The sequence below is a fragment of the Mustelus asterias genome, chromosome 14 (genome assembly GCF_964213995.1).
Source record: "Mustelus asterias chromosome 14, sMusAst1.hap1.1, whole genome shotgun sequence".
Lineage (NCBI taxonomy): Eukaryota > Metazoa > Chordata > Chondrichthyes > Carcharhiniformes > Triakidae > Mustelus > Mustelus asterias.
Window position 1 is genome coordinate 19,486 of NC_135814.1, and position 26,287 is coordinate 45,772.

Below are 26,287 nucleotides of genomic sequence, written 5' to 3' on the forward strand. Positions count from 1 at the left end.
TAAAAAACCTAACACTTCTTCCCTTGTAATGGAGATTTTCTCTAACGGGTCAACACTCCCCTCCGAGACACTCCCAGTCAACACATCCCTCTCTTTTGTGAATACCGACGCAAAGTATTCATTTAGAATCTCCCCTACTTCTTTGGGCTCTAAGCATAATTCCCCACTTTTGTCCCTGAGAGGTCCGATTTTTTTCTCTGACAACTCTTTTGTTCCTAACGTATGAATAAAATGCCTTGGGATTCTCCTCAATCCTGTCTGCCAAGGACATTTCGTGACCCCTTTTTGCCCTTCTAATTCCTCGTTTGAGTTCTTTCCTACTTTCTTTGTATTCCTCCAGAGCTCCCTTCATTTTTAGATGCCTGGACCTAACTTATGCCACTCTTTTCTTTTTGACCAATCCCTCAATTTCCCTGGTTATCCACGGTTCTCAAATCCTACCCTTCCTATCCTTTTTTACAGGCATATGCTTATCCTGTAGCCCTAACAACTGTTCCTCAGAAGACTCCCAAATGCCTGATGTGGATTTACCCTCAAACAGCCTCTCCCAATAAAGAGCTGCCAATTTCTGCCTAATCCCACTAAAGTTAGCCTTCCCCCCAATCCAACACCTTACCCTTGGGACACCACTCATCCTTTTCCATCACTATCCTAAAGCTAACAGAATTGTGGTCACTATTTGCCACATGTTCCCCTACCGAAACTTTGAAGACCTGACCGGGCTCGTTCCCCAGTACTAGTCCAGTATAGCCCCCTAGAGGGGGAAAATTCAAGGAGATGTGAGGGGCAAGTTTTTTACACAGAGAGTGATAGGTGTCCGGAACGCACTGCAGGGGTGGGGGTGCAGGAATGTACAATAGGGCCATTTAAGGGGCTTTTAGATAAGTACATGTCTATGCAAGGAATAAAGAGATATGGACAAGGGCATGGATAGATGGGATGGGAGGCTGGTTCGTGTGATGGGCTGGGCTTTGTTCACGACCCAAAGAACAAAGAATAGTACAGCACAGGAACAGGTCCTTTGGCCCACCAAATTTGTGCCGACACAGATGCCTCTAATCTAATATTTTCTTGCCTCAACGTGGTCCATACCTTCTATTCCTTGCCTCTTGTACGTTGTTGTAGAATCTGCTTCCACCACCTCCTCTGGCAGTGCATTCCAGGCATTCACCACCCTCTGTGTGAACTTTCCCCCTCTCGCTCTCAACCCATGCCCCCCCAGTAATTGACCCTTCGACCCTGGGAAAAAGACTCTGACTATCCACTCTATCCAAGCCTGTCATAATCTTGTAAACCTCTATCAGGTTCCCTCTCATTCATGACGCTCCATTGAAAATAATCCAAGACCTTTTGTCGTTTCTTGCGGTCTTGGGCAGAGCAGGAGTCATACCAAGTTGTGATACAACCAGAAAGAATGCTTTCTATTATGCATCTATAAAAGTTAGTGAAAGTTGTAGCAGACATGCCGAATTTCCTTAGCCTCCTGGTGATGCTGTAGAATGCGGTACCTGTTGAGGGTGGTAGAGGTAGGTTGCGTCCCATCCTTTAAAAAGTACCTGGATGAGCACTTGACACCCCATAACATTCAGGGCTCTGGGTCAAGTGCTGATAAACGGTAGACAGGTCAGGTGGTTCACCTGTCAGTGCAGACTCAATGGCCGAAGTACCTCTTCTGCACTGGATGATTCTGTAATACTATCAGATATATTCTCCTTATCAGTTAATACACGCCTACTTCCCAATGCCAGTTTTTCTCCTCCTCACTCTGAATTTCCCCATAGGTTCCCATCCTCCTGCCTATCTAATTTCAACTAGATTTGGATGAGAGAATAAAATGTAACATCTCAATGTTTACAGATAATACCAAGTGGGGTGGGAGGGTGAACTGTGACGAGGATGCAGAGATCTTTCATAATGATCTGGATAGGTTGGGTGGGTGGGCTAATCAATGGCACATTCAGTATAATTTGGATAAGTGTGAGGTTATTCACTTTGGAAGCAAAAACAAGAAGGCAGTTTACTACCTGAATGGCTGTAAAGTGGGAGAGGGGAGTGTGTAGCGGGACCTGGGTGTCCTTGTGCACCAGTCACTGAAGGTAAGCATGCAGGTGCAGCAGGCAGTAAAGAAGGCAAATGGCATATTGGCCTCCATTGCGAGAGGTTTCGAGTACAGGAGCAGAGATGTGTTGTTGCAGCTGTACAGGGCCTTGGTGAGGCCACAGCTAGAGTATTGTGTGCAGATTTGGTCTCCTTCTCTGAGGAAGGATGTTCTTGCTCTCGAGAGAGTGCAGCAAAGGTTTACCAGGCTGATTCCAGGGATGGCAGGACTGATGTATGAGGAGAGATTGACTAGTTTAGGATTGTTTTCACTGGAGTTCAGATGAATGAGGGGGGATCTCATAGAGACTTATAAAATTCTAACAGGTCTAGATAGCATAGATGCAGGGGAGATGTTCCCGATGGTGGGGGAGTCCAGAACCAGAGGTCACAGTCTGAAGATTCAGCGTAGACCGTTTAGGATGGTGGTGAGGAGACATTTCTTCACCCAAAGAGTGGTGAGCCTGTGGAATTCATTACCACAGGAAGTAGTTGATGCCAAAACATTGAATGTATTCAAGAAGTGGCTAGATATAGCACGTGGGGCGAATGGGATCAAAGGTTCTGGGGAGAAAGTAGGATTAGGCTATTGAGTTGGGCGATCAGCCATGATTGTAATGAATGGTGGAGCAGATTCGAAGGGCCAAATGGCCTCCTCCTCCTCCTACCTTCTATGTTTCTATGTTTCAGAACCAGGCAGGAACTGCTTGTTTTGAAATGAAAGAGAAGCTGTGTATCTTTCCTGCAAGCTTGTCTCCTCCCATTAGCACATGACCCAGTCCCTTTCAATCAATCTAATCAAAACTCTACTCTGAAACCCAAAGGGGAACCCAAGTAAACACAAATACGTTACCTCTGGTTAGCCAAACACACCGTTAGCTAAAATGAGGTATTATTCTGCAGTGTCTGCTTGGAGCTGTATGTTTTTTTTCAGACAAATCAACTCCTTGCAACAAAACACTGCTTCTTACAAGAAACATGATATCAATATATTTCTGAAAGGCACGGTATCATCAAAGGCGGTTCCCCTTTAAGGGGCTACCCCTTTTGTTTTGTCCCTCAGTTTGTTTAATTTATTTTAACTATTTAAACTCAAAAGAATTGGTCAAGGCATTGGCCTGAGGAATGAGCCAGCAAATGGTTATCACTTATTTTGTTTAACTGAAAGAGACACAATGTGTGTGCATGTTATTTCTGTCTGCAAAGAACAGGACTCTTGAGTATTAACAAATGTTTAGCTTCTAGTATGTGCAAACACAGCTCACTATGAGCCGACTGATAATCATAAATTGGTTGTTAATGTAATTTTTAGAACGCATGACACAAAAAAAATAGAATCTGGTGAACCGGTTTGACAACAATAATCTCTCCCTCAAAGTCCACAAAACAAAGGAGATAGTCATCAACTTCAGGAAGTGTAGTGGAGGGCATGCCCTGTCTACATCAACAAGGACTAAGTAGAAATGGTCAAGAGCTTTATTTTTCAGCTTTATGAGCTGAAAAAGGGGCTTAGGAGAGCTAGGAGGAGACATGAGAAGGCCTTGGCGGGTCAGATCAAGGAAAACCCCAAGGCTTTTTACTCTTATGTGAGGAATAAAAGAATGACCAGGGTGAGGTTAGGGCCGGTCAAGGACAGTAGTGGGAACTTGTGTATGGAGTCAGTAGAGATAGGCGAGGTGATGAATGAATACTTTTCTTCAGTGTTCACCAAGGAGAAGGGCCATGTTTTTGAGGAAGAGAAGGTGTTACAGGCTAATAGGCTGGAGGAAATAGTTGTTCGGAAGGAGGTTGTACTGGCAGTTTTGAATAAACTGAAGGTCGACAAGTCCCCTGGGCCTGATGAAATATATCCTAGGATTCTTTGGGAGGCAAGGGATGAGATTGCAGAGCCTTTGGCTTTGATCTTTGGGTCCTCACTGTCCACGGGGATGGTGCCAGAGGACTGGAGAGTGGCGAATGTTGTTCCTCTGTTTAATAAAGGGAATAGAAATGACCCTGGTAATTATAGACTGGTTAGTCTTACTCCGGTGTTTGGTAAATTGATGGAAAAGGTCCTTAGAGATGGGATTTACGACCATTTAGAAAGATGCGGATTAATCCGTGATAGTCAGCACGGATTCGTGAAGGGCAAGTCGTGCCTCACAAATTTGATAGAATTTTTTGAGGAGGTAACTAAGTGTGTTGATGAAGGTAGGGCAGCTGATGTCATATACATGGATTTTAGTAAGGCGTTTGATAAGGTCCCCCATGGTCGGCTTATGATGAAAGTAAGGAGGTGTGGGATAGAGGGAAAGTTGGCCGATTGGATAGGTAACTGGCTATCTGATCGAAGACAGAGGGTGGTGGTGGATGGAAAATCTTTGGACTGGAGGCAGGTTGCTAGCGGAGTGCCACAGGGATCAGTGCTTGGTCCTCTGCTCTTTGTGATTTTTATTAATGACTTAGAGGAGGGGGCTGAAGGGTGGATCAGTAAATTTGCTGATGACATCAAGATTGGTGGAGTAGTGGATGAGGTGGAGGGCTGTTGTAGGCTGCAAAGAGACATAGATAGGATGCACAGCTGGGCTGAAAAATGGCAAATGGAGTTTAACCCTGATAAATGTGAGGTGATTCATTTTGGTAGGACTAATTTAAATGTGGATTACAGGGTCTGAAGACTGTGGAGGAACAGAGAGATCTTGGGGTCCATATCCTCAGATCTCTAAAGGTTGCCACTCAAGTGGATAGAGCTGTGAAGAAGGCCTATAGTGTGTTAGCTTTTATTAACAGGGGGTTGGAGTTTAAGAGCCGTGGGGTTATGCTGCAGCTGTACAGGGTCTTGGTGAGACCACATTTGGAATATTGTGTGCAGTTCTGGTCACCTCACTATAAGAAGGATGTGGAAGCGCTGGAAAGAGTGCAGAGGAGATTTACCAGGATGCTGCCTGGTTTGGAGGGTAGGTCTTATGAGGAAAGGTTGAGGGAGCTAGGGCTGTTCTCTCTGGAGCGGAGGAGGCTGAGGGGAGACTTAATAGAGGTTTATAAAATGATGAAGGGGATAGATAGAGTGAACGTTCAAAGACTATTTCCTCGGGTGGATGGAGCTATTACTAGGGGGCATAACTATAGGGTTCATGGTGGGAGATATAGGAAGGATATCAGAGGTAGGTTCTTTATGCAGAGAGTGGTTGGGGTGTGGAATGGACTGCCTGCAGTGATAGTGGAGTCAGACACTTTAGGAACATTTAAGCGGTTATTGGATAGGCACATGGAGCACACCAGGATGATAGGGAGTGGGATAACTTGATCTTGGTTTCAGATAAAGCTCGGCACAACATCGTGGGCCGAAGGGCCTGTTCTGTGCTGTACTGTTCTATGTTCTATGTTTTTAGGTGTCCAGATCACCAACAACCTGTCCTGGTCCCCACATGCCGACAGTACAGTTAAGAAAGCCCACCAACATCTCTACTTTCTCAGAAGACTAGGGAAATTTGGTGTGTCTGCTTCGAGTCTCACCAACTTTTACAAATGCACCATAGAAAGCATTCTTTCTGGTTGTATCACGGCTTGGTATGGCTCCTGCCCCGCCCAAGACCGCAAGAAACTACAAAGGATTGTGAATGAAGCTCAGTCCATCACTCAAACCAGCCTCCCACCCATTGACACTGTCTACACTTCCCGCTGCCTCGGAAAAGCAACCAGCATAATTAAGGACCCCACGCACCCTGGACATTCTTTCTTCCACCTTCTTCTGTTGGGAAAAAGTCTGAGGACACATACTACCCGACTCATAAACAGCTTTTTTCCTGCTGCCATCAGACTTTTGAATGGACCTACCTTGGATTAAGTTGATCTTTCTCTACACACTAGCTATGACTGTAACACTACATTCTGCACTCTCTCCTTTCCTTCTCTATGAATAATATGCTTTGTCTGTATAATGCGCAAGAAACAATATTTTTCACTGTATACCAATACATGTGACAATAAATCAAATCAAATGTAGCACGTGTTGTCCAATTGCAGAATTACATTCAATATTGGACACTGTTTTGAGTTTTACAAGCATGGGCTGGTTGGGTTGGGTATGGTCTCTACCATACCTATTGCGAACAGTTGAAGGACATGCTGTTTGATACAATCCACTAGTCTTTGGGACATACGGCCTACATATTTATTATCACACAAGCACTGAAATAAATGTTTCACATTACTCATTGTTTCATAGGCAGGACGTCTTTTTGGCTTTATGACAGCATCCTGTTAGTGGCAAATTCGATTTGTGTTGCTACTGTATAGCAGTAGCATGAAACAGCTAGGTCCACTGTTGCTCAAATGTTTGAGATACCTTGTCTTTCCAGGTTAATCTGAGGTAGACTGGGTAATGTTCAGGGCTGAAAGTGATGGCCTTTGGTCGTTCCTGAGTTTGTGCGATATACAGTGTGAGCCTCATGGTTTGCTGCATCTGCGTATGTATGGGCTCCCAAGACTCAAAAGTGATGTCCCTTTACACCCTATCTTATCAGTGACTTGTTTTGCACAGCACAAATTGAACAAATGGTTGGGCGATCTATTACAAGTTCTGTACTATCAAATGGGTGGCACAGTGGTTAGCACTGCTGCCTCAAAGCGCAATTCCCGGCTTGGGCCACTGTCTGTGTGGAGTTTACATGTTCTCCCCATGTCTGCGTGGGTTTCCTCCGGGTGCTCCGGTTTCCTCCCATATTCTGAAAGATGTGCTGGTTAGGTGCATTGACCTGAACAGGCGCCGGAATGGGGCGACTGGGGAAATTTCACAGTAACTTCATTGCAGTGTTAATGTAAGCCTTACTTGTGACTAATAAATAAACTTTAACTTTAAATGGCTAGCTGTTAATTTTGTTTAGTTTTGTAATCAAAACCGATGACACTGTTTTTGCGATTGCTGTTCCTGCAGAGTGCCATTGTCCTGTGCTGGGATGTGGGCTGTACAACAAGCCACTCACCTCTGGGAGGGGACACTCCATTTGAACAAGCACAGAAAGTTGTGCTGATGTTTGTTCAACGTCAGGTAACACGTTTTACTCCTTGTATAAATATACTCTGCTCTATGTGCAATTTTCCTACTGTTCCTGAAAACAATGATTTGTAGGTCTAATACAGATACGAAATATACAGTAAATGGCAGAACCCTTAAGAGTATTGATAGGCAAAGGGACCTGGGTGTACAGATTCACAGGTCACTGAAAGTGACAATGCAGGTAGAGAAGGTAGTCAAGAAGGCATATGGCATGCTTGCCTTCATTGGCTGGGGTATTGAGTTTAAAAATTGGCAAGTCATGTTGCAGCTTTATAGAACCTTAGTTAGGCCGCACTTGGAATATAGTGTTCAATTCTGGTCGCCACACTACCAGAAGGATGTGGAGGCTTTGGAGAGAGTACAGAAAAGATTTACCAGGATGTTGCCTGGTATGGAGGGCATTAGCTATGAGGAGAGGTTGTTCTCACTGGAGCGACAGAGGTTGAGGGGAGATCTGATAGAAGTCTACAAGATTATGAGAGGCATGGACAGAGTGGATAGTCAAAAGTTTTTCCCAGGGTGAAAGAGTCAATTACGAGGGGGCATAGGGTTTAAGGTGTGAGGGGTAAGGTTTAAAGGAGATGTTCGAGGCAGATTTTTTACGCAGAGAGTAGTGGGTGCCTGGAACTCGTTGCCCGGGGAGGTAGTGGAAGCGGATACGGTAGTGACTTTTAAGGGGCGTCTTGACAAGTACATAAATAGGATGGGAATAGAGGGACATGGTCCCCAGAAGGGTAGGGGGTTTTAGTTAAGTCGGGCAGCATGGTCAATGCAGGCTTGGAGGGCCGAAGGACCTGTTCCTGTGCTGTAATTTTCTTTGTTCTTTGTCGGGAGGTAAAATTAAAAGGGTAATGGCTGAACTCCCATTCATTACTTGTTGGAAATGCTAGTAATAAACGAGTAGTAAGTTGTCTCTCTGTCAAGAGTGGAAGTTTTAGAATGACACAGTAAGAAGGAAGCCATCATTGGGAGAACTATTCTATTTTTGTTCTTCCCTGCTTTTTCCCCATATATACATAAGAATATACAAAATAGGGACATAAGTAGGCATTTGATTCCTCGAGCCTACTCTGCTATTTGATAAGATCATGGCTGATCTGTTTCTGTTCGGAATTCCACATTCCACAATCTACCAAGATAAGTGATTCCCTTGCCTAACAAAAATATTACCTTTGCCTTAAAAAAATTCAATGACTCCCCCTCCACTGTGTCCTGAGGCAGAGAGTTCCAAAATCTCACAACTTTCAGAGGAAAAAAATCCTCCTAATCTCTGTCATAAAGGGCAAGCTCTAATTTAAAACAGTGCTTCCTAGTTCTGAACAAAGAATAAAGAAAAGCACAGCACAGGAGCAGGCTCTTTGGCCCTTCGAGCCAGTGCCGATCATAGAGTCATAGAACATAGAAAAACTACAGCACAAACAGGCCCTTCGGCCCACAAATTGTGCCGAACACATCCCTACCTTCTAGACCTACCTATAACCCTCCATCCTATTAAGCTCCATGTACTCATCCAGGAGTCTCTTAAAAGACCCTATTGAGTTCGCCTCCACCACCACTGACGGCAGCCGATTCCACTCGCCCACCACCCTCTGTGTGAAAAGCTTACCCCTAACATCTCCCCTGTACCTACCCCCCAGCACCTTAAATCTGTGTCCTCTCATAGCAGACATTTCCGCCCTTCAACATTTCAACCTTCAACACCATGGGCTCTTATCTTATGATTTAACCTTTTGTGAGGTACCTTGTTGAATGCCTTTGGGAAGCCCTAATACAACACATCTGCTGGTTTCCCTCTATCCACTCTGGTTTAGACTTCCTCGAAAAATTCTAATAAATTAGTCATACGTGATTTCCCTTTCATGCTGACTCTGCTATCAAGCACCTAACTATTCTAATTGCATTGTCCAATGCTTTGTATGTAATGGCATTTCAAGTACTTATCTAAATGCTTCTTAAATGTTGTGAGGCGTATGGGGAGAACATGGCAATATGGCATTGAAATAGATGATCAGCTATGATTACATTGAATTGCAGAATAGGCTCGAACGGACAAATGACCTATTTATATTCCTGTTTTCTATGTTTATATAATGATATTTGTATTCTGTGCCTCCAGATTTAAAAAATGCTTTTTTGTTTTTATTGTTAATTTGTTTGCAGTGCCACCTTTAATAACAAATCTCCACATAAACGGTCTCAGTTTGTGGGAGTGGGATACTGAAAGTGCATGATCAGCCATGATCATATTGAATGGTGGTGCAGGCACGAAGGGCTGAATGGCCTACTCCTGCACCTGTTTTCTATGTTTCTATTTAATTACTTGTTTCCTCTTATTTTCTGTCCCCAGGTTTATTACTTGACATTTTTCTGTATTGAATTACATCAGCTACCGACATGCCTATTTTCCTGGCTTAATTTTATTCTTGTACAGTCTTTCACAATCCTTTTAGGAATTGGTTTTTACCCCAAAACTGATATTAACAAATTGAAATATCGCCCCTTGATGTCCTAAATTTAGATCACATTCAGGTATGTAGTTAACTACTCCAGTGAGTCCTTCTACTTTCCAACCATTTCTCTATTAACCTAATTGGGTGAATCCAACTGAGATAACTTGGAAATAGTGGATTAATAAAGTAATACCAATAAAAGTTGCTGCTCTTCTGAATGATTTATAGTCTTGACTAGTCTTTTGTGTGGTTTTATGATGTAGGTATTTGCTGAGACTAAAGATGAGACAGCCTTAGTCCTGTTTGGGACTGATGGAACTTCTAACCCCCTTGCTACATCAGACCAATACCAGAACATTACTGTGCACAGAAACCTGATGATTCCTGATTTCGATTTCCTGGAAGATATTCAGAACGGCATCAGGGCAAGTGACCATCAAGCTGATTGTATCCTTTTAATAACAGCTGCCTGAAGATTATAACTGTTAGCATAAAGATAGCCAGATAATTATTGTTGAGAAAATCGACAGCGGCTGGCACAGTGGTTAGCACTGCTGCATCACAGCCCCAGGGACCCAGGTTCGAATCCTGGCTTGGGTCACATGAGTCTGTGGGGAGTTTGCAGTTTCTCCCCGTATCTGCGTGGGTTTCCTCCGGGTGCTCTGGTTTCCTCCCACAGTCCAAAAGATGTGCTGGTTAGGTGCATTGGCCATGCTAAATTCTCCCTCAGTGTTTGCAAACAGATGCCGGAGTGTGGCGACTAGGGGATTTTCACAGTAACTTCATTGCAATGTAGGCCTAGTTGGGACACTAATAAATAAACTTTAAGCATATCACAGACTACCCAATAGTGAAAGGGAAGTGGAGGGATAAGTGTCTTGGCAAACCTATAAAAGTAGGATAATAATCATGGAAGATTTTTTGTACAGTGAAGTAGATAAAAGGGGATAGAGGTGTTACTGCATTACAGCTTTCCTATTTATTACATAAGAAATACAACAAGAGATGAATTAATACAGGAATATTGAAAGAAAAGCTGATTTTAAGAATGTGACTTTGGGAAAGTAAGTTGAAAATGTTATTGAGAAACTAAAGGAAAACAGCAGTCAAAGGTATTTAGCCAGTGATTTACAGAGTTTAGGAAAAATATATTCCAAAAGACAATCAAAAATACCATGGAAGCAGTTGAGAGAAAATTGAAGGTAAAGAAAAAGGCACACACTAAATATATACGACAATAAAGAAGAGGATGACAAAGGGAGTAAAAAACGGCTGGGAAAAATAGCTGAAACAAACAACAAGGCAAAGGAAATTGAAATAAAATTAATAAGAAATATAAAAGAAATAAAATATTCCGCAGAAACATAAACAACAAAAGGAAAATTAAGATAACGATAGGGCTATTAAAATAAACTCACAGGTAATGTCAGCCAAATAGAAGAAATATTAAATAATTACCTCATGATTTTCTAGAGTGACCATTACGCTGGTCATGATATCCTTTTTGACAGCCATGGCAGCATTTTTGCCTCTGAGTTAGAAGATTGAGGGTTCAAGTTCTACTTCAGGACTTAATAGAAATCAAGGCTGATACCAGCGCTGCACTGTTAGAGGGTAATCTGTATGAGACATTAAACCAAAGTCCCATCTGCTCTCTCTGGTGAATGTAAAAGACCCATGATACTATTTCGAAGAAGAGCAGGGGAACTAACTCCGGTGTTTTGACCAGTATTTATCCTTTAATCAGCAACACAAAAACTAGTTATCTGGCCATTATAGCATTACTGTTTGTGGAGCTTTTCGTGTGCAACATGGCTGCCGCATTTCTCAAACTACCATGTGATTACACCTCAAATGTACATGTGATCAAGAAGGCAAATGGGATGTTGGCCTATATCGCAAGGGAGATAGAATATAAAAGCAGAGATGTCTTGCTGCATCTGTACAGGGCATTGGTGAGGCCGCAGCTGGAATACTGTGTGCAGTATTGGTCCCCTTATTTACGGAAGGATATATTGGCCTTGGAGGGAGTGCAGAGAAGGTTCACCAGGTTGATACCAGAGATGAGGGGTGTTGATGTGCGGGTTAGGTTGATTGGCCAGGTTAAAAAATTGCCCCTTAGAGTCCTGGGATGTGTAGGTTAGAGGGATTAGCAGGTAAAATATGTGGGGATAGGGCCTGGGTGGGATAGTGGTCGGTGCAGACTCGATGGGCCGAATGGCCTCCTTCTGCACTGTAGGGTTTCTATGATTCTATGATTCTATGATTATGAGGAGAGACTGAGCAGATTGGGTTTGTACTTGTTGGAATTTAGAAGGTCGAGGGGGGATCTTATAGAAACCTATAAGATAGTGAAGGGGCTGGATAGTGTAGAGGTGGAGAGATTCTTTCCACTTAGAAAGGAAACTAGAACTAGAGGGCACAGCCTCACAATAAAGGGGGGTCAGTTTAGGACAGAGTTGAGGAGGAACTTCTTCTCTCAGAGGGTGGTGAATCTCTGGAATTCTCTGCCTACTGAAGTGGTGGAGGCTACCTCGTTGAATATGTTTAAATCACGGACAGATGGATTCCTGATCGGTAAGGGAATTAGGGGTTATAGGGATCAGGCGGGTAAGTGGAACTGATCCACTTCAGATCAGCCATGATCTTATTGAATGGCGGGGCAGGCTCGAGGGGCTAGATGGCCTGCTCCTGCTCCTATTTCTTATGTTCTTATGTTCTTATTAGCTAGCAAGCATCATGGTTATGAAAAATGCCATAACATGCAAGTCATTTTGAACTCCTCATTTCCAGACAGACAAGGTAGAAAGGAAAGATACAATTTTTTTTATTTTTTTCATTATTTCATGGGATATAGGTATTGCTGGCAATGCCAACATTTATTGCTCACCCTTAGTTGCACTTGAAACATAGAAACTAGAAGCTGGAGTAGGCCATTTGGCCCTTTGAGCCTGCTCCACTATTCATTTTGATCATGGCAGATCATCAGATTCAATATCTTGATCCCCCCCATATCCCTTCCTCCCTTTAGCCCCAAGAGCTATATCTAATTTCTTCTTGAAATCAGTCGTTTTGGCCTCAACTACTTTCTGTAGTGAATTCCACACATTCACTGCCCTCTGAGAGAAGAAATTTCGCCTCACCTCAGTTCTAAAAGGCTTACCCCTTATTCTCAAACTATGACCCCTAGTTCTGGACTCACCCACCATCGGGAATATTCCTGCTGAATCTACTCTGTCTAAGCCTGTTAGAATTTTATAAGTTTCTATGAGATCCCCTCTCACTCTTCTAAACTCCAGTGAACATAATCCTAACAGACTTAGTCTCTCCTCATATGACAGACCTGCCATCCCAGGAATCAGCCTGGTAAACCTTCACCATACTCCCTCTATAGCAAGGACATCCTTCCTCAGATAAGGGCACCAAAACTGCACACAGTACTCCAGGCCTCACCAATGCCCTATATAATTGCAGCGAAACATCCCTATCCCTATACTCAAATCCTCTCGCTACGGAGGCCAACTAACCATTTGCCTTTTTTACTGCCTGCTGTACCTGCGCACTTACTTTCAACAACTGATGCACAAGGACACCTCTCAATTTACACCCATTCAAGTAATAATCTGTCTTTGTATTATTGCAACTAAAGTGGATAATCTCACATTAGGGAGATGTTGGAGTCGGATACAACGATGCTACAATTGAGTAAAGGAAACTACAAGGCCATGAGGGAGGAGCTGGCCAGATTTGATTAGAAAGGGAGCCTAACAGGAAAGACTGTGGAACAACAGTGGCAGGAGTTTTTGGGGTAATTCAGAAAGCACAACATAAATTCATTCCAAGGAAGAGGAAGCATGTTAAGGGGAGGACAAGACAACCATGGCTGACAAGGGAAATCAGGTTTAGCATAAAAGCAAAGGAAAGAGCATACCGTCTGGTGACGAGTAGTGAGAAGCCAGAGGATTGGGAAGCCTTTAAAAGCGAGCAGAGGACAACTAAAAGAACAATAAGGGTGGAGAAGAGGAAATATGAGGGTAGACTAGATAGTAATATAAAAGAAGATTACAACAGTTTTTTTGATATATAAAAGGTAGGAGGGAGGCAAGACTGGACATTGGACTGCTGGAAAATGAGGCTGGAGAAGTAGTAATGAGGGACAAAGAAATGGCAGAGGAACTGAATGGGTACTTTGTATCAGCCCTCGTGGTGGAAGACACCAGTAACATGTGAGAACTCCAAAAGGGTCAGGGAGCAAAGGTAAATGAAGTGGCCATCACTAAGGAGAAGATGCTTGGGAAGCTGAAAGGTCTGAAGTTGGATAAATCACCCGGACAGGATGGAATACACCTTAGGGTTCTGAAGGAGATAGCTGAGGAGATTGTGGAGGCATTGGTGGTGATCTTTCAGGAATCACTGGAGTCAGGAAAGGTCATGATGTGGAGATGCCGGCGTTGGACTGGGGTGAACACAGTAAGAGTTTTAACCACACCAGGTTAAAGTCCAACAGGTTTATTTGGTAGCAAACACCATTAGCTTTCGGAGCGCTGCTCCTTCATCAGATGGAGTGGAAATGTGCTCTCAAACAGGGCACAGAGACACAAAAATCAAGTTACAGAATGCTGATTAGAATGCGAATCCCTACAACCAGCCAGATCTTAAAGATACAGACAGTGTGGGTGGAGGGAGCATTAAGCACACGTTAAAGAGATGTGTATTGTCTCCAGGCAGGACAGCCTGCAAGTCCAGGAGGCAAGCTGTGGGGGTTACTGATAATGTGACATAAATCCAACATCCCGGTTTAGGCTGTCCTCATGTGTGCGGAACTTGGCTATCAGTTTCTGCTCAGCGACTCTGCGCTGTCGTGTGTCGTGAAGGCCGCCTTGGAGAACGCTTACCTGAAGATCAGAGGCTGAATGTCCGTGACTGCTGAAGTGCTCCCCCACAGGAAGAGAACAGTCTTGCCTGGTGATTGTCGAGCGGTGTTCATTCATCCGTTGTCGTAGCGTCTGCATGGTTTCCCCAATGTACCATGCCTCGGGACATCCTTTCCTGCAGCGTATCAGGTAGACAACGTTGGCTGAGTTGCAAGAGTAGGTACCGTGTACCTGGTAGATGGTGTTCTCACGTGAGATGATGGCATCTGTGTCAATGATCCGGCACGTCTTGCAGAGGTTGCTGTGGCAGAGTTGTGTGGTGTCATGGTCATGGACTACTCTCCGGAATCGGTTGCATTCTTGGACACATGCATCTCCATTAAGGACGGTCACCTCAGCACCTCACTGTACCGCAAGCCCACGGATAACCTCACGATGCTCCACTTCTCCAGCTTCCACCCTGAACACGTTAAAGAAGCCATCCCCTACGGACAAGCCCTCCGAATACACAGAATCTGCTCGGATGAGGAGGATCGCAACAGACGCTGAAAGATGCCCTCATAAGAACAGGATATGGCGCTCGACTCATCGATCAACAGTTCCGACACGCCACAGCGAAAAACCGCACCAACCTCCTCAGAAGACAAACACGGGACACGGTGGACAGAGTACCCTTCGTCATCCAGTACTTCCCTGGAGCGGAGAAGCTACGGCATCTCCTCCAGAGCCTTCAACATGTCATTGATGAAGACGAACATCTCGCCAAGGCCATCCCCACACCCCCACTTCTTGCCTTCAAACAACCGCGCAACCTCAGACCATTGTCGCAGCAAACTACTCAGCCTTCAGGAGAACAGTGACCACGACACCACACAACCCTGCCACAGCAACCTCTGCAAGATGTGCCGGATCATCGACACGGATGCCATCATCTCACGTGAGAACACCATCTATCAGGTACACTGTACCTACTCTTGCAACTCGGCCAACGTTGTCTACATGATACGCTGCAGGAAAGGATGTCCCGAGGCATGGTACATTGGGGAAACCATGCAGACGCTACGACAACAGATGAATGAACACCGCTCGACAATCACCAGGCAAGACTGTTCCCTTCTTGTGGGGGAGCACTTCAGCGGTCACGGGCATTCAGCCTCTGATCTTCAGGTAAGCGTCCTCCAAGGCGGCCTTCACGACACACGACAGCGCAGAGTCGCTGAGCAGAAACTGATAGCCAAGTTCCGCACACATGAGGACGGCCTAAACCGGGATGTTGGATTTATGTCACATTATCAGTAACCCCCACAGCTTGCCTCCTGGACTTGCAGGCTGTCCTGTCTGGAGACAATACACATCTCTTTAACGTGTGTTTAATGCTCCCTCCACCCACATTGTCTGTATCTTTAAGATCTGGCTGGTTGTAGGGATTCGCATTCTAATCAGTATTCTGTAACTTGATTTTTGTGTCTCTGTGCCATGTTTGAGAGCACATTTCCACTCCATCTGACGAAGGAGCAGCGCTCCGAAAGCTAATGGTGTTTGCTACCAAATAAACCTGTTGGACTTTAACCTGGTGTTGTTAAAACTCTTACTGTCAGGAAAGGTCCCAGAGGACTGGAAAACGGCTAATGTAACACCCCTGTTTAAGAAGATTATTACTAGGGGCATAGAGTACAAGAGCAAGAGGTGGTAAGGCAAGGGACCCTTGGATAACGAGGGAGGTTATGAATTTAGTCAAAAGGAGAAAAGAAGCATATGTAAGGTTTAGGAAGCTAAAATTGGGCAGGGTCCATGAGGAATAAAAAGAAAGCAGGGAAGAACTCAAGCAGGGGATTAGGAGAGCAAGGAGGGGCCATGAAATGGCCTTGGCAATAGGGTTAAAGAGAATCCCAAGGCATTTTATACATACATTGAAAACAAGAGGATAATAAGGGAGAGGATAGGACCACTCGAGGATAAAGGAGGGAACTCGTGCTTGGAGGCAGCAGACGTGGGCAAGATCCTAATTGAGCACTTTGTATTGGTGTTCACCATGGAGAAGGACATGGAGGATAATGAGATTAGTGTGCAGCATGCTAATATGCTGGGGCATTTTGAGATCAGGAAAGAAGTGGCGTTGTGTCTCTTGAAGAGTATTAAGGTGGATAAGTCCCCAGGGCTTGATGGGATCTACCCCAGGTTATTGAGAGAGGCAAGAGAGGAGATTGCTGAGGCTCTGACAAAGATCTTTGTATCCTCGCTAGTTACTGGGGAGGTCCTGGAGGACTGGCGAGTAGCTAATGTTGTTCCTCTGTTCGAGAAAGGGAAAAAAGGATAATCCAAGAAATTAGAGACTGTCACATCAGTGGTTGGAAAGCTATTGGAGAAGATTCTTAGGGAGAGGATTTACGCACATTTGGAAAAGCATGGCCTAATTAGGGAAAGTCAGCATGGCTTTGTGCAGGGCAGGTCATGTCTTCCTAACTTGGTCGGCTTATGATGAAAGTAAGGAGGTGTGGGATAGAGGGAAAGTTGGCCGATTGGATAGGTAACTGGCTATCTGATCAAAATGTGGAGATGCCGGCGTTGGACTGGGGTAAACACAGTAAGAAGTTTAACAACACCAGGTTAAAGTCCAACAGGTTTATTTGGTAGCAAAAGCCACACAAGCTTTCGAGGCTCTGAGCCCCTTCTTCAGGTGAGTGGGAATTCTGTTCACAAACAGAACTTATAAGACACAGACTCAATTTACATGAATAATGGTTGGAATGCGAATACTTACAACTAATCCAGTCTTTAAGAAACAAAACAATGGGAGTGGAGAGAGCATCAAGACAGGCTAAAAAGATGTGTATTGTCTCCAGACAAGACAGCCAGTGAAACTCTGCAGGTCCACGCAACTGTGGGAGTTACAAATAGTGTGACATAAATTCTGATTCTAGGATCGCATGATAAAGACTCAGGAGGAAAAAAGCAGAAATATTTATGTGAAATAGTGTGACATAAACCCAATATCCCGGTTGAGGCCGTCCTTGTGTGTGCGGAACCTGGCTATCAGTTTCTGCTCCGCGACTCTGCGCTGTCGCGTGGACCTGCAGAGTTTCACTGGCTGTCTTGTCTGGAGACAATACACATCTTTTTAGCCTGTCTTGATGCTCTCTCCACTCCCATTGTTTTGTTTCTTAAAGACTGGATTAGTTGTAAGTATTCGCATTCCAACCATTATTCATGTAAATTGAGTCTGTGTCTTATAAGTTCTGTTTGTGAACAGAATTCCCACTCACCTGAAGAAGGGGCTCAGAGCCTCGAAAGCTTGTGTGGCTTTTGCTACCAAATAAACCTGTTGGACTTTAACCTGGTGTTGTTAAACTTCTTATCTGATCAAAGACAGAGGGTGGTGGTGGATGGAAAATTTTCGGACTGGAGGCAGGTTGCTAGCGGAGTGCCACAGGGATCAGTGCTTGGTCCTCTGCTCTTTGTGATTTTTATTAATGACTTAGAGGAGGGGGCTGAAGGGTGGATCAGTAAATTTGCTGATGACACCAAGATTGGTGGAGTAGTGGATGAGGTGGAGGGCTGTTGTAGGCTGCAAAGAGACATAGATAGGATGCAAAGCTGGGCTGAAAAATGGCAAATGGAGTTTAACCCTGATAAATGTGAGATGATTCATTTTGGTAGGACTAATTTAAATGTGGATTACAGGGTCTGAAGACTGTGGAGGAACAGAGAGATCTTGGGGTCCATATCCACAGATCTCTAAAGGTTGCCACTCAAGTGGATAGAGCTGTGAAGAAGGCCTATAGTGTGTTAGCTTTTATTAACGGGGTTGGAGTTTAAGAGCCGTGGGGTTATGCTGCAGCTGTACAGGGTCTTGGTGAGACCACATTTGGAATATTGTGTGCAGTTCTGGTCACTTCACTATAAGAAGGATGTGGAAGCGCTGGAAAGAGTGCAGAGGAGATTTACCAGGATGCTGCCTGGTTTGGAGGGTAGGTCTTATGAGGAAAGGTTGAGGGAGCTCGGGCTGTTCTCTCTGGAGCGGAGGAGGCTGAGGGGAGACTTAATAGAGGTTTATAAAATGATGAAGGGGATAGATAGAGTGAACGTTCAAAGACTATTTCCTCGGGTGGATGGGGCTATTAGGATCAGGCAGGCTAGGAAAGTGTTTCTCTGGAGTAAAGGGAAATACGGTGTCATCAGGGAGGAAATTAGACGGGTAAATTGGAAGGAGGAATTCTTGGGGAAAAGTACCGAAGGAAAGTGGAGGATTTTCAAGGAATGTTTGTCTGGAGCTCTGCATGACAACGTTCCGATGAGACAGGGGGGTGTTGGTAGGGTACGGGAACCGTGGTGCACGAAGGTTGTGATGAACCTGGTGAATAAGAAAAGAGAGGCGTACAGAAGGTTCAGAGAGCTAGGAGGTGTTAAGGATTTAGAGGAGTATACGGGATGTAGGAAGGAGCTTAAGAAGGAAATTAGGAGAGCGAGAAGGGGGTCATGAGAAGACCTTGGCGGGTAAGATTAAGGAGAATCCCAAGGCTTTCTACAAATATGTCAAGAGTAAAAGGATGAGATGTGAAGGCATAGGACCCTTAAAAGGTGAAGGGGGAAAAGTTTGTGCGGAACCGTTAGAAATGGCGGAGGTGCTTAATGAATACTTTACCTCGGTATTCACGGTGGAAAGGGATCTGGGTGGTTGTACTGCTGGTTTGCGGTGGACAGAAAGGATCGAGCATGTGGACATAAAGAAAGAGGATGTGTTGGAACTATTGAATGGCATCAAGGTTGGTAAGTCGCCGGGACCGGATGGGATGTACCCCAGGTTACTGTGGGAGGCGAGGGAGGAGATTGCGGAGCCTTTGGCGATGATCTTTGCATCGTCGATGGAGACGGGAGAGGTTCCGGAGGATTGGAGGATTGCAGATGTGGTCCCTATATTCAAGAAAGGGAACAGGGAGAGCCCGGGAAATTACCGACCGGTGAGTCTAACCTCAGTGGTTGGTAAGTTGATGGAGAGGATCCTGAGAGACAGGATTTATGATCATCTAGAGAAGTTTAGTATGATCAAAAGTAGTCAGCACGGCTTTGTCAAGGGCAGGTCGTGCCTTACGAGCCTGGTTGAGTTCTTTGAAAATGTGACCAAACACATTGACGAAGGAAGAGCGGTGGATGTGGTCTATATGGACTTCAGCAAGGCGTTCGATAAGGTCCCCCATGCAAGACTTCTTGAGAAAGTGAGAGGGCATGGGATCCAAGGGGCTGTTGCCTTGTGGATCCAGAACTGGCTTGCCTGCAGAAGGCAGAGAGTGGCTGTGGAGGGGTCTTTCTCTGCATGGAGGTCAGTGACCAGTGGAGTGCCCCAGGGATCTGTTCTGGGACCCTTGCTGTTTGTCATTTTCATAAATGACCTGGATGAGGAAGTGGAGGGATGGGTTGGTAAGTTTGCTGACGACACCAAGGTAGGTGGTGTTGTGGATAGTTTGGAGGGATGTCAGAAGTTGCAGCGAGACATAGATAGAATGCAAGACTGGGCGGAGAAGTGGCAGATGGACTTCAACCCGGATAAGTGTGTGGTGATCCATTTTGGCAGATCCAATGGGATGAAGCAGCAGTATAATATGAAGGGTACCATTCTTAGCAGTGTAGAGGATCAGAAGGACCTTGGGGTCCGGGTCCATAGGACTCTTAAATCGGCCTCGCAAGTGGAGGATGCGGTCAAGAAGGCGTACGGCGTACTGGCCTTCATTAATCGAGGGATTGAGTTTAGGAGTCGGGAGATAATGCTGCAGCTTTATAGGACCCTGGTTAGACCCCACTTGGAGTACTGCGCGCAGTTCTGGTCACCTCATTACAGGAAAGATGTTGAAGCCATTGAAAGGGTGCAGAGGAGATTTACAAGGATGTTGCCTGGATTGGGGGGCATGCCTTATGAGGATAGGTTGAGGGAGCTTGGTCTCTTCTCCCTGGAGAGACGAAGGATGAGAGGTGACCTGATAGAGGTTTACAAGATGTTGAGAGGTCTGGATAGGGTAGACTCCCAGAGGCTATTTCCAAGGGCTGAAATGGTTGCTACGAGAGGACACAGGTTTAAGGTGCTGGGGGGTAGGTACAGAGGAGATGTCAGGGGTAAGTTTTTCACTCAGAGGGTGGTGGGTGAGTGGAATCGGCTGACGTCGGTGGTGGTGGAGGCAAACTCGTTGGGGTCTTTTAAGAGACTTCTGGATGAGTACATGGGATTTAATGGGATTGAGGGCTATAGATAGGCCTAGAGGTGGGGATGTGATCGGCGCAACTTGTGGGCCGAAGGGCCTGTTTGTGCTGTGGCTTTCTATGTTCTATGTTCTATTACAAGGGGGCATAACTACAGGGTTCATGGTGGGAGATATAGGAAGGATATCAGAGGTAGGTTCTTTATGCAGAGAGTGGTTGGGGTGTGGAATGGACTGCCTGCAGTGATAGTGGAGTCAGAAACTTTAGGAACATTTAAGTGGTTATTGGATAGGCACATGGAGCACACCAGGATGATAGGGAGTGGGATAGCTTGATCTTGGTTTCAGATAAAGTTCGGCACAACATCGTGGGCCGAAGGGCCTGTTCTGTGCTGTACTGTTCTATGTTCTATGTTTATCTTGATTGATTTTTTTGAGGAGGTGACAAAGGTGGTTGATGAGGATAGCGCAATGGATGTTGTCTACATAGATTTTGATAAGGATTTCGACAAGGGCCCTCATGGTAGGCTCATCCAGAAGATTAAGATGCGTTGGATCCACGGTGACTTGGCCACCTGGATTCAGAATTGGCTTGCCCATAGATGTCAGAGAGTAGTGATAGAAGGGTGTTTTTCTAACTGTAGATCCGCGACTAGTGATGTTCTGCAGGGATCTGTACTGGGACCTCTGCTGTTTCTGATATATATAAATGACTTGGATGAAAATGTAGATGGGTGGGTTAATAAGTTTGCAGACAACACATAGATAGGTTGAGCTGTGGATAGTGTAGAAAGTTCTCGAAGGGTACAGTAGGATGTAGATAAATTGCAGATATGGGCAGAAAAATGGCAGATGGAGTTTAATCTGGGCAAGTATGAGGTGCTGTACTTTGGAAGATCAAATGTTAAGGGTAAATATACAGTTAATGGCAGGACCCTGAACACTGTTGATGTACAGAGGGATTTTGGAGTTCAAGTCCATAGAATCATACAGTGCAGAAGAGGCCCTTTGCCTCTTAGAGACACCTGAACTCTCACCCCATCCCATCTGCCATCATTTGGCCCAAAGCCCTGAATGTTATGATGTGCTAAGTGCTCATCCAGGTACTTTTTAAAGGATGTGAGGCAACCCACCTCTACCACCCTTTTAGGCAGCGCATTCCAGACTGTCACCACCCTCTGGATAAAAAGATTTTTTCTCACATCCCCCTTCTTTCTGGTTGTATCGCAGTTTGGTATGCCCCCTGCTCTGCCCATAAGAACGTAAGAAATAGGAGCAGGAGTAGGCCATCTCGCCCCTTGAGCCTGCCCCGCCATTCAATAAGATCATGGCTGATCTGATAGTGGTTTAGTTCCACTTACCCGCCCGCTCACCATAACCCTTAATTCCCTTATTGATCAGAAATCTATCTACCTGTGACTTAAACATATTTAACGAGGTAGCCTCCACTGCTTCAATGGGCAGAGAATTCCAGACATTCACTACCCTCTGAGAGAAGAAGTTCCTCTTCAACTCTGTTCTAAACTGACTCCCCCTTATTTTGAGGCTGTGTCCTCTAGTTCTTGTTTCCTTTCTAAGTGGAAAGAATCTCTCTGCCTCTACCCTGTCTAGCCCCTTCATTATCTTATATCAAAGACTATTTCCTCGGGTGGATGGAGCTATTACAAGGGGGCATAACTATAGGGTTCGTGGTGGGAGATACAGGACGGATATCAGAGGTAGGTTCTTTACGCAGAGAGTGGTTGGGGTGTGGAATGGACTGCCTGCAGTGATAGTGGAGTCAGACACTTTAGAAACATTTAAGCGGTTATTGGATAGGCACATGGAGCACCACCAGGATGATAGGGAGTGGGATAGCTTGATCTTGGTTTCTGATAAAGCTCGGCACAACATCGTGGGCCGAAGGGCCTGTTCTGTGCTGTACTGTTCTATGTTTATATGTCTCTATAAGATCTCCCCTCAGCCTTCTAAACTCCAACGAGTACAGGCCCAATCTACTCAATCTATCCTCATAGGCTAACCCCCTCATCTCCGGTATCAACCTGGTGAACCTTCTCTGTACTCCCTCCAAGGCCAATATATCCTTGTGCAAATAAGGGGACCAAAATTGCACACAGTACTCTAGTTGCGGCCTCACCAGTACCTTGTACAATTGCAGCAAGACCTCCCTGCTTTTATACTCCATCCCCTTTGCGATAAAGGCCAACATTCCATTTGCCTTCTTGATCACCTGCTGTACCTGCAAACTAAGTTTTTGCGATTCATGCACAAGGACCCCCAGGTCCCTCTGCACAGTAACATGTTGTAATTTTTCACCATTTAAATAATGGTCCATTTTACTATTATTCCTTCCAAAGTGGATAACCTCACACTTGTCAACGTTATATTCCATCTGCCAGATCCTCGCCCACTCACTTAGCCTATCCAAATCTCTCTGCAGACTTTCCGCATCCTCCACGCAATTCGCTTTCCCACTCATCTTTGTGTCATCCGCAAGACCAAGATGTCATGCCCAAGACCACAAGGAACTACAAAAGGTCGTGAATGTAGCCCAATCCACCACCTCCCATCCATTGACTCTGTCTACACTTCCCTCTGCCTCGGCAAAGCAGCCAGCATAATTAAGGACCCCACGCACCCCAGACATTCTTCCTTCGGGAAAAAGATACAAAAGTCTGAGGTCACATCCTAACCTACTCAAAAACAGCTTCTTCCCTGCTGCTGTCAGACTTTTGAATGGACTTACTTTGCATTAAGTTGATCTTTCTCTACACCCTAGCTATGACTGTAACACTACATTCTGCACTCTCTCGTTTCCTTCTTTATGAATAGTATGTTTTGTCTGTATAGCGCGCAAGAAACAATACTTTTCACTGTTTGTTAAAACATGTGACAATAATAAATCAAATCAAATCAAACCTCCTGCCCTTCACCTTGAACCTATGTCCCCTCAGACTGACCCTTCAACTAAGGGGAACAGCTACTCCTTATCCACTCTGTCCATGTCCCTCATAATCTTGTACACCTCGATCAGGTTGCCCCTCAATCTACTCGGCCCCAACGATAACAACCCAAGCCTACACAACCTCTCTTCATAACTTAAATGTTCCATCCCAGGCAGCATCCTGGTGAATCTCCTCAGCACCCCCTCCAGTGCAATCACATCCTTCCAATACAATGGCGACCAGAACTGCACACAGTACTCCAGCTGTGGCCTCACTGACTTTCCTGCTTTTGTAATCTATGCCTTGATTGATAAAGGCAAACGTCCCATATGCCTTTATCACCACTCTACTAACATGTCCTTCCACCTTCAGAGATCTGTGGACAAATACGCCAAGGTTTCCTTGTTCCACAGAATTTCCTAGTGTCCTACCATTCATTGAATACTACCTTGTCATATTACTCCTTCTGAAGTGTATCAACTCACTTTTCAGGGTTAAATTGCATCTGCCACTTATCTGCCTATTTGACCATTCCGTCTATATCTTCTTGTAACCCAAGATACTCAGCCTCACTGTTAACCACCCAGCCAATCTTTGTGTCATCTGCAAACTTACTAATCCTACCCCCCACATATTCATCTATGTTTATATAGATGACAAACAATAGGGGACCCAACACAGATCCCTGTGGTACTGGCTTCCAGTAACTAAAGCAGCCGTCTGTCATCATCCTTTGTCTCTGAGCCAATTTTGAATCCACTTAATTAAATTACCCTGTATTCCATGTGAATTTACCTTCTTTACAAGTCTCCTAGAAAGGAAACAAGAACTAGAGGACACAGCCTCAAAATAAGGGGGAGTCAGTTTGGAACAGAGTTGAGGAGGAACTTCTTCTCTTAGAGGGTATGAATCTCTGGAATTCTCTGCCCCTTGAAGCAGTGGAGGCTACTTCGTTAAATATGTTTAAGTCACAGGTAGATAGATTTCTGATCAATAAGGGAATTAAGGGTTATGGGGAGCGGGCAGGTAAGTGGAACTAAACCACTATCAGATCAGCCATGATCTTATTGAATGGCGGGGCAGGCTTGAGGGGCTAGATGGCCTACTCCTGCTCCTATTTCTTATGTTCTTAAGGCTTTGCTGAAATCTAAATAAACTACATCGACTGCACTACCCTCGTCCACACACCTGGTCACCTCCTCAAAAAAATTGATTCGAATTTGTAAGGCACGACATCCCTCTGATGAAACTACACAGACTATCCCTGATCAAACCTCCAATAGATTTCCTACCACTGACATGAGACTCACTGACATGTAGTTCCCTGGTTTATCTCTACAACCCTTCTTAAATAATGGAACCACATTGAGTTTCAGGCACCCACTACTTTCTGTGTAAAAAATCTGCCTCGTACATCTCTTTTAAACCTTGCCCCTCGCACCTTAAACCTGTGCCCCCTCGTAATTGATTCTTCCACCCTGGGAAAAAGCTTCTGACTACCAACCCTATTAACGTGCCTTTCCGCCTTCAGTCATCTGGCACCTCCCCCATGGGTAGAGAGGAATTTAAAAATTGGGTCAGAGCCCCTGCAATCTCCTCCCTTGGCTCCCGCGGCAGTCTAGGGTACAATTCATCCCCACCTGGACATTCATCCACTTTTAAGGTTGACAACTCCTTGAATACCTTGTCCTTCCCTGTGTCAATTTTCTCAAGAACCTCACAGTCTCTCTCCCTGAATTCCATACCATCGTCCTCATTCACTTGGGTGAAGATGGAGGTGAAGTAGTCATTGAATGCTCTACCAATGTTCTCTGGCTCCACCCACAGATTTGAATTGATTTTTGATTTGATTTATTATTGTCACATGTATCAGTATACAGGATTATAGAGTATGAGTTATAAGGCGAGGCTGGACAAACTATGGTTGTTTTCTCTGGAGTGGAAGAGGCTGAGGAAGACCTGATAGCAGTATATAAAATTATGAGAGGCATGATATATTAATTCACAGGATCACAGAATACTACAGTGCAAAAGAGGCCCTTTAGCCCATTGAGTCTGCACTGACGCATTAATGCCCTGACCTGCCCACCTAATCCCATTTGCCAGCACTTGGCCCATAGTCTTGAATGTTATGATGTGCCAAGTGCTCATCCAGGTACTTTTTAAAGGATGTGAGGCATCCTGCTTCCACCAGCCTCCCAGGCAGTGCATTCCAGACAGTCACCACCCTCTGAGTAAAAATGTTTTTCCTCAAATCCCCCCTAAACCTCCCATCCCTCACTTTTAACTTGTGTCCCCTCTTAACTGATCATAAGACCATAAGACATAGGAGCGGAAGTAAGGCCATTCGGCCCATTGAGTCCACTCCACCATTCAATCATGGTTGATTTCAACTCCATTTACCCGCTCTCTCCCCATAGCCCTTAATTCCTCGAGAAATCAAGAATTTATCAATTTCTGTCTTGAAGACGCTCAACGTCTCGGCCTCCACAGCCCTCTGTGGCAATGAATTCCACAGATCCACCACTCTCTGGCTGAAGAAATTTCTCCTCATCTCTGTTCTAAAGTGACTCCCTTTTATTCTAAGGCTGTGCCCCCGCGTCCTAGTCTCCCCTGTTAATGGAAACAACTTCCCTACGTCCATCCTATCTAAGCCGTTCATTATCTTGTAAGTTTCTATCAGATCTCCCCTCAA

General features: G+C 44.9%; 1 protein-coding gene across 1 annotated transcript in view; it reads left to right on the forward strand.

The window, feature by feature from the left end:
* The window catches only part of LOC144503445 (X-ray repair cross-complementing protein 5-like), a 292,714-nt gene that overhangs the window by 19,040 nt on the left and 247,387 nt on the right, over window positions 1-26,287 (forward strand). The window contains exons 2-3 of the mRNA XM_078227765.1: window positions 7,013-7,126; window positions 9,849-10,032. Coding sequence (XP_078083891.1) covers window positions 7,013-7,126; window positions 9,849-10,032 — 298 coding nt within the window. The remainder of the gene's footprint in view (window positions 1-7,012; window positions 7,127-9,848; window positions 10,033-26,287) is intronic.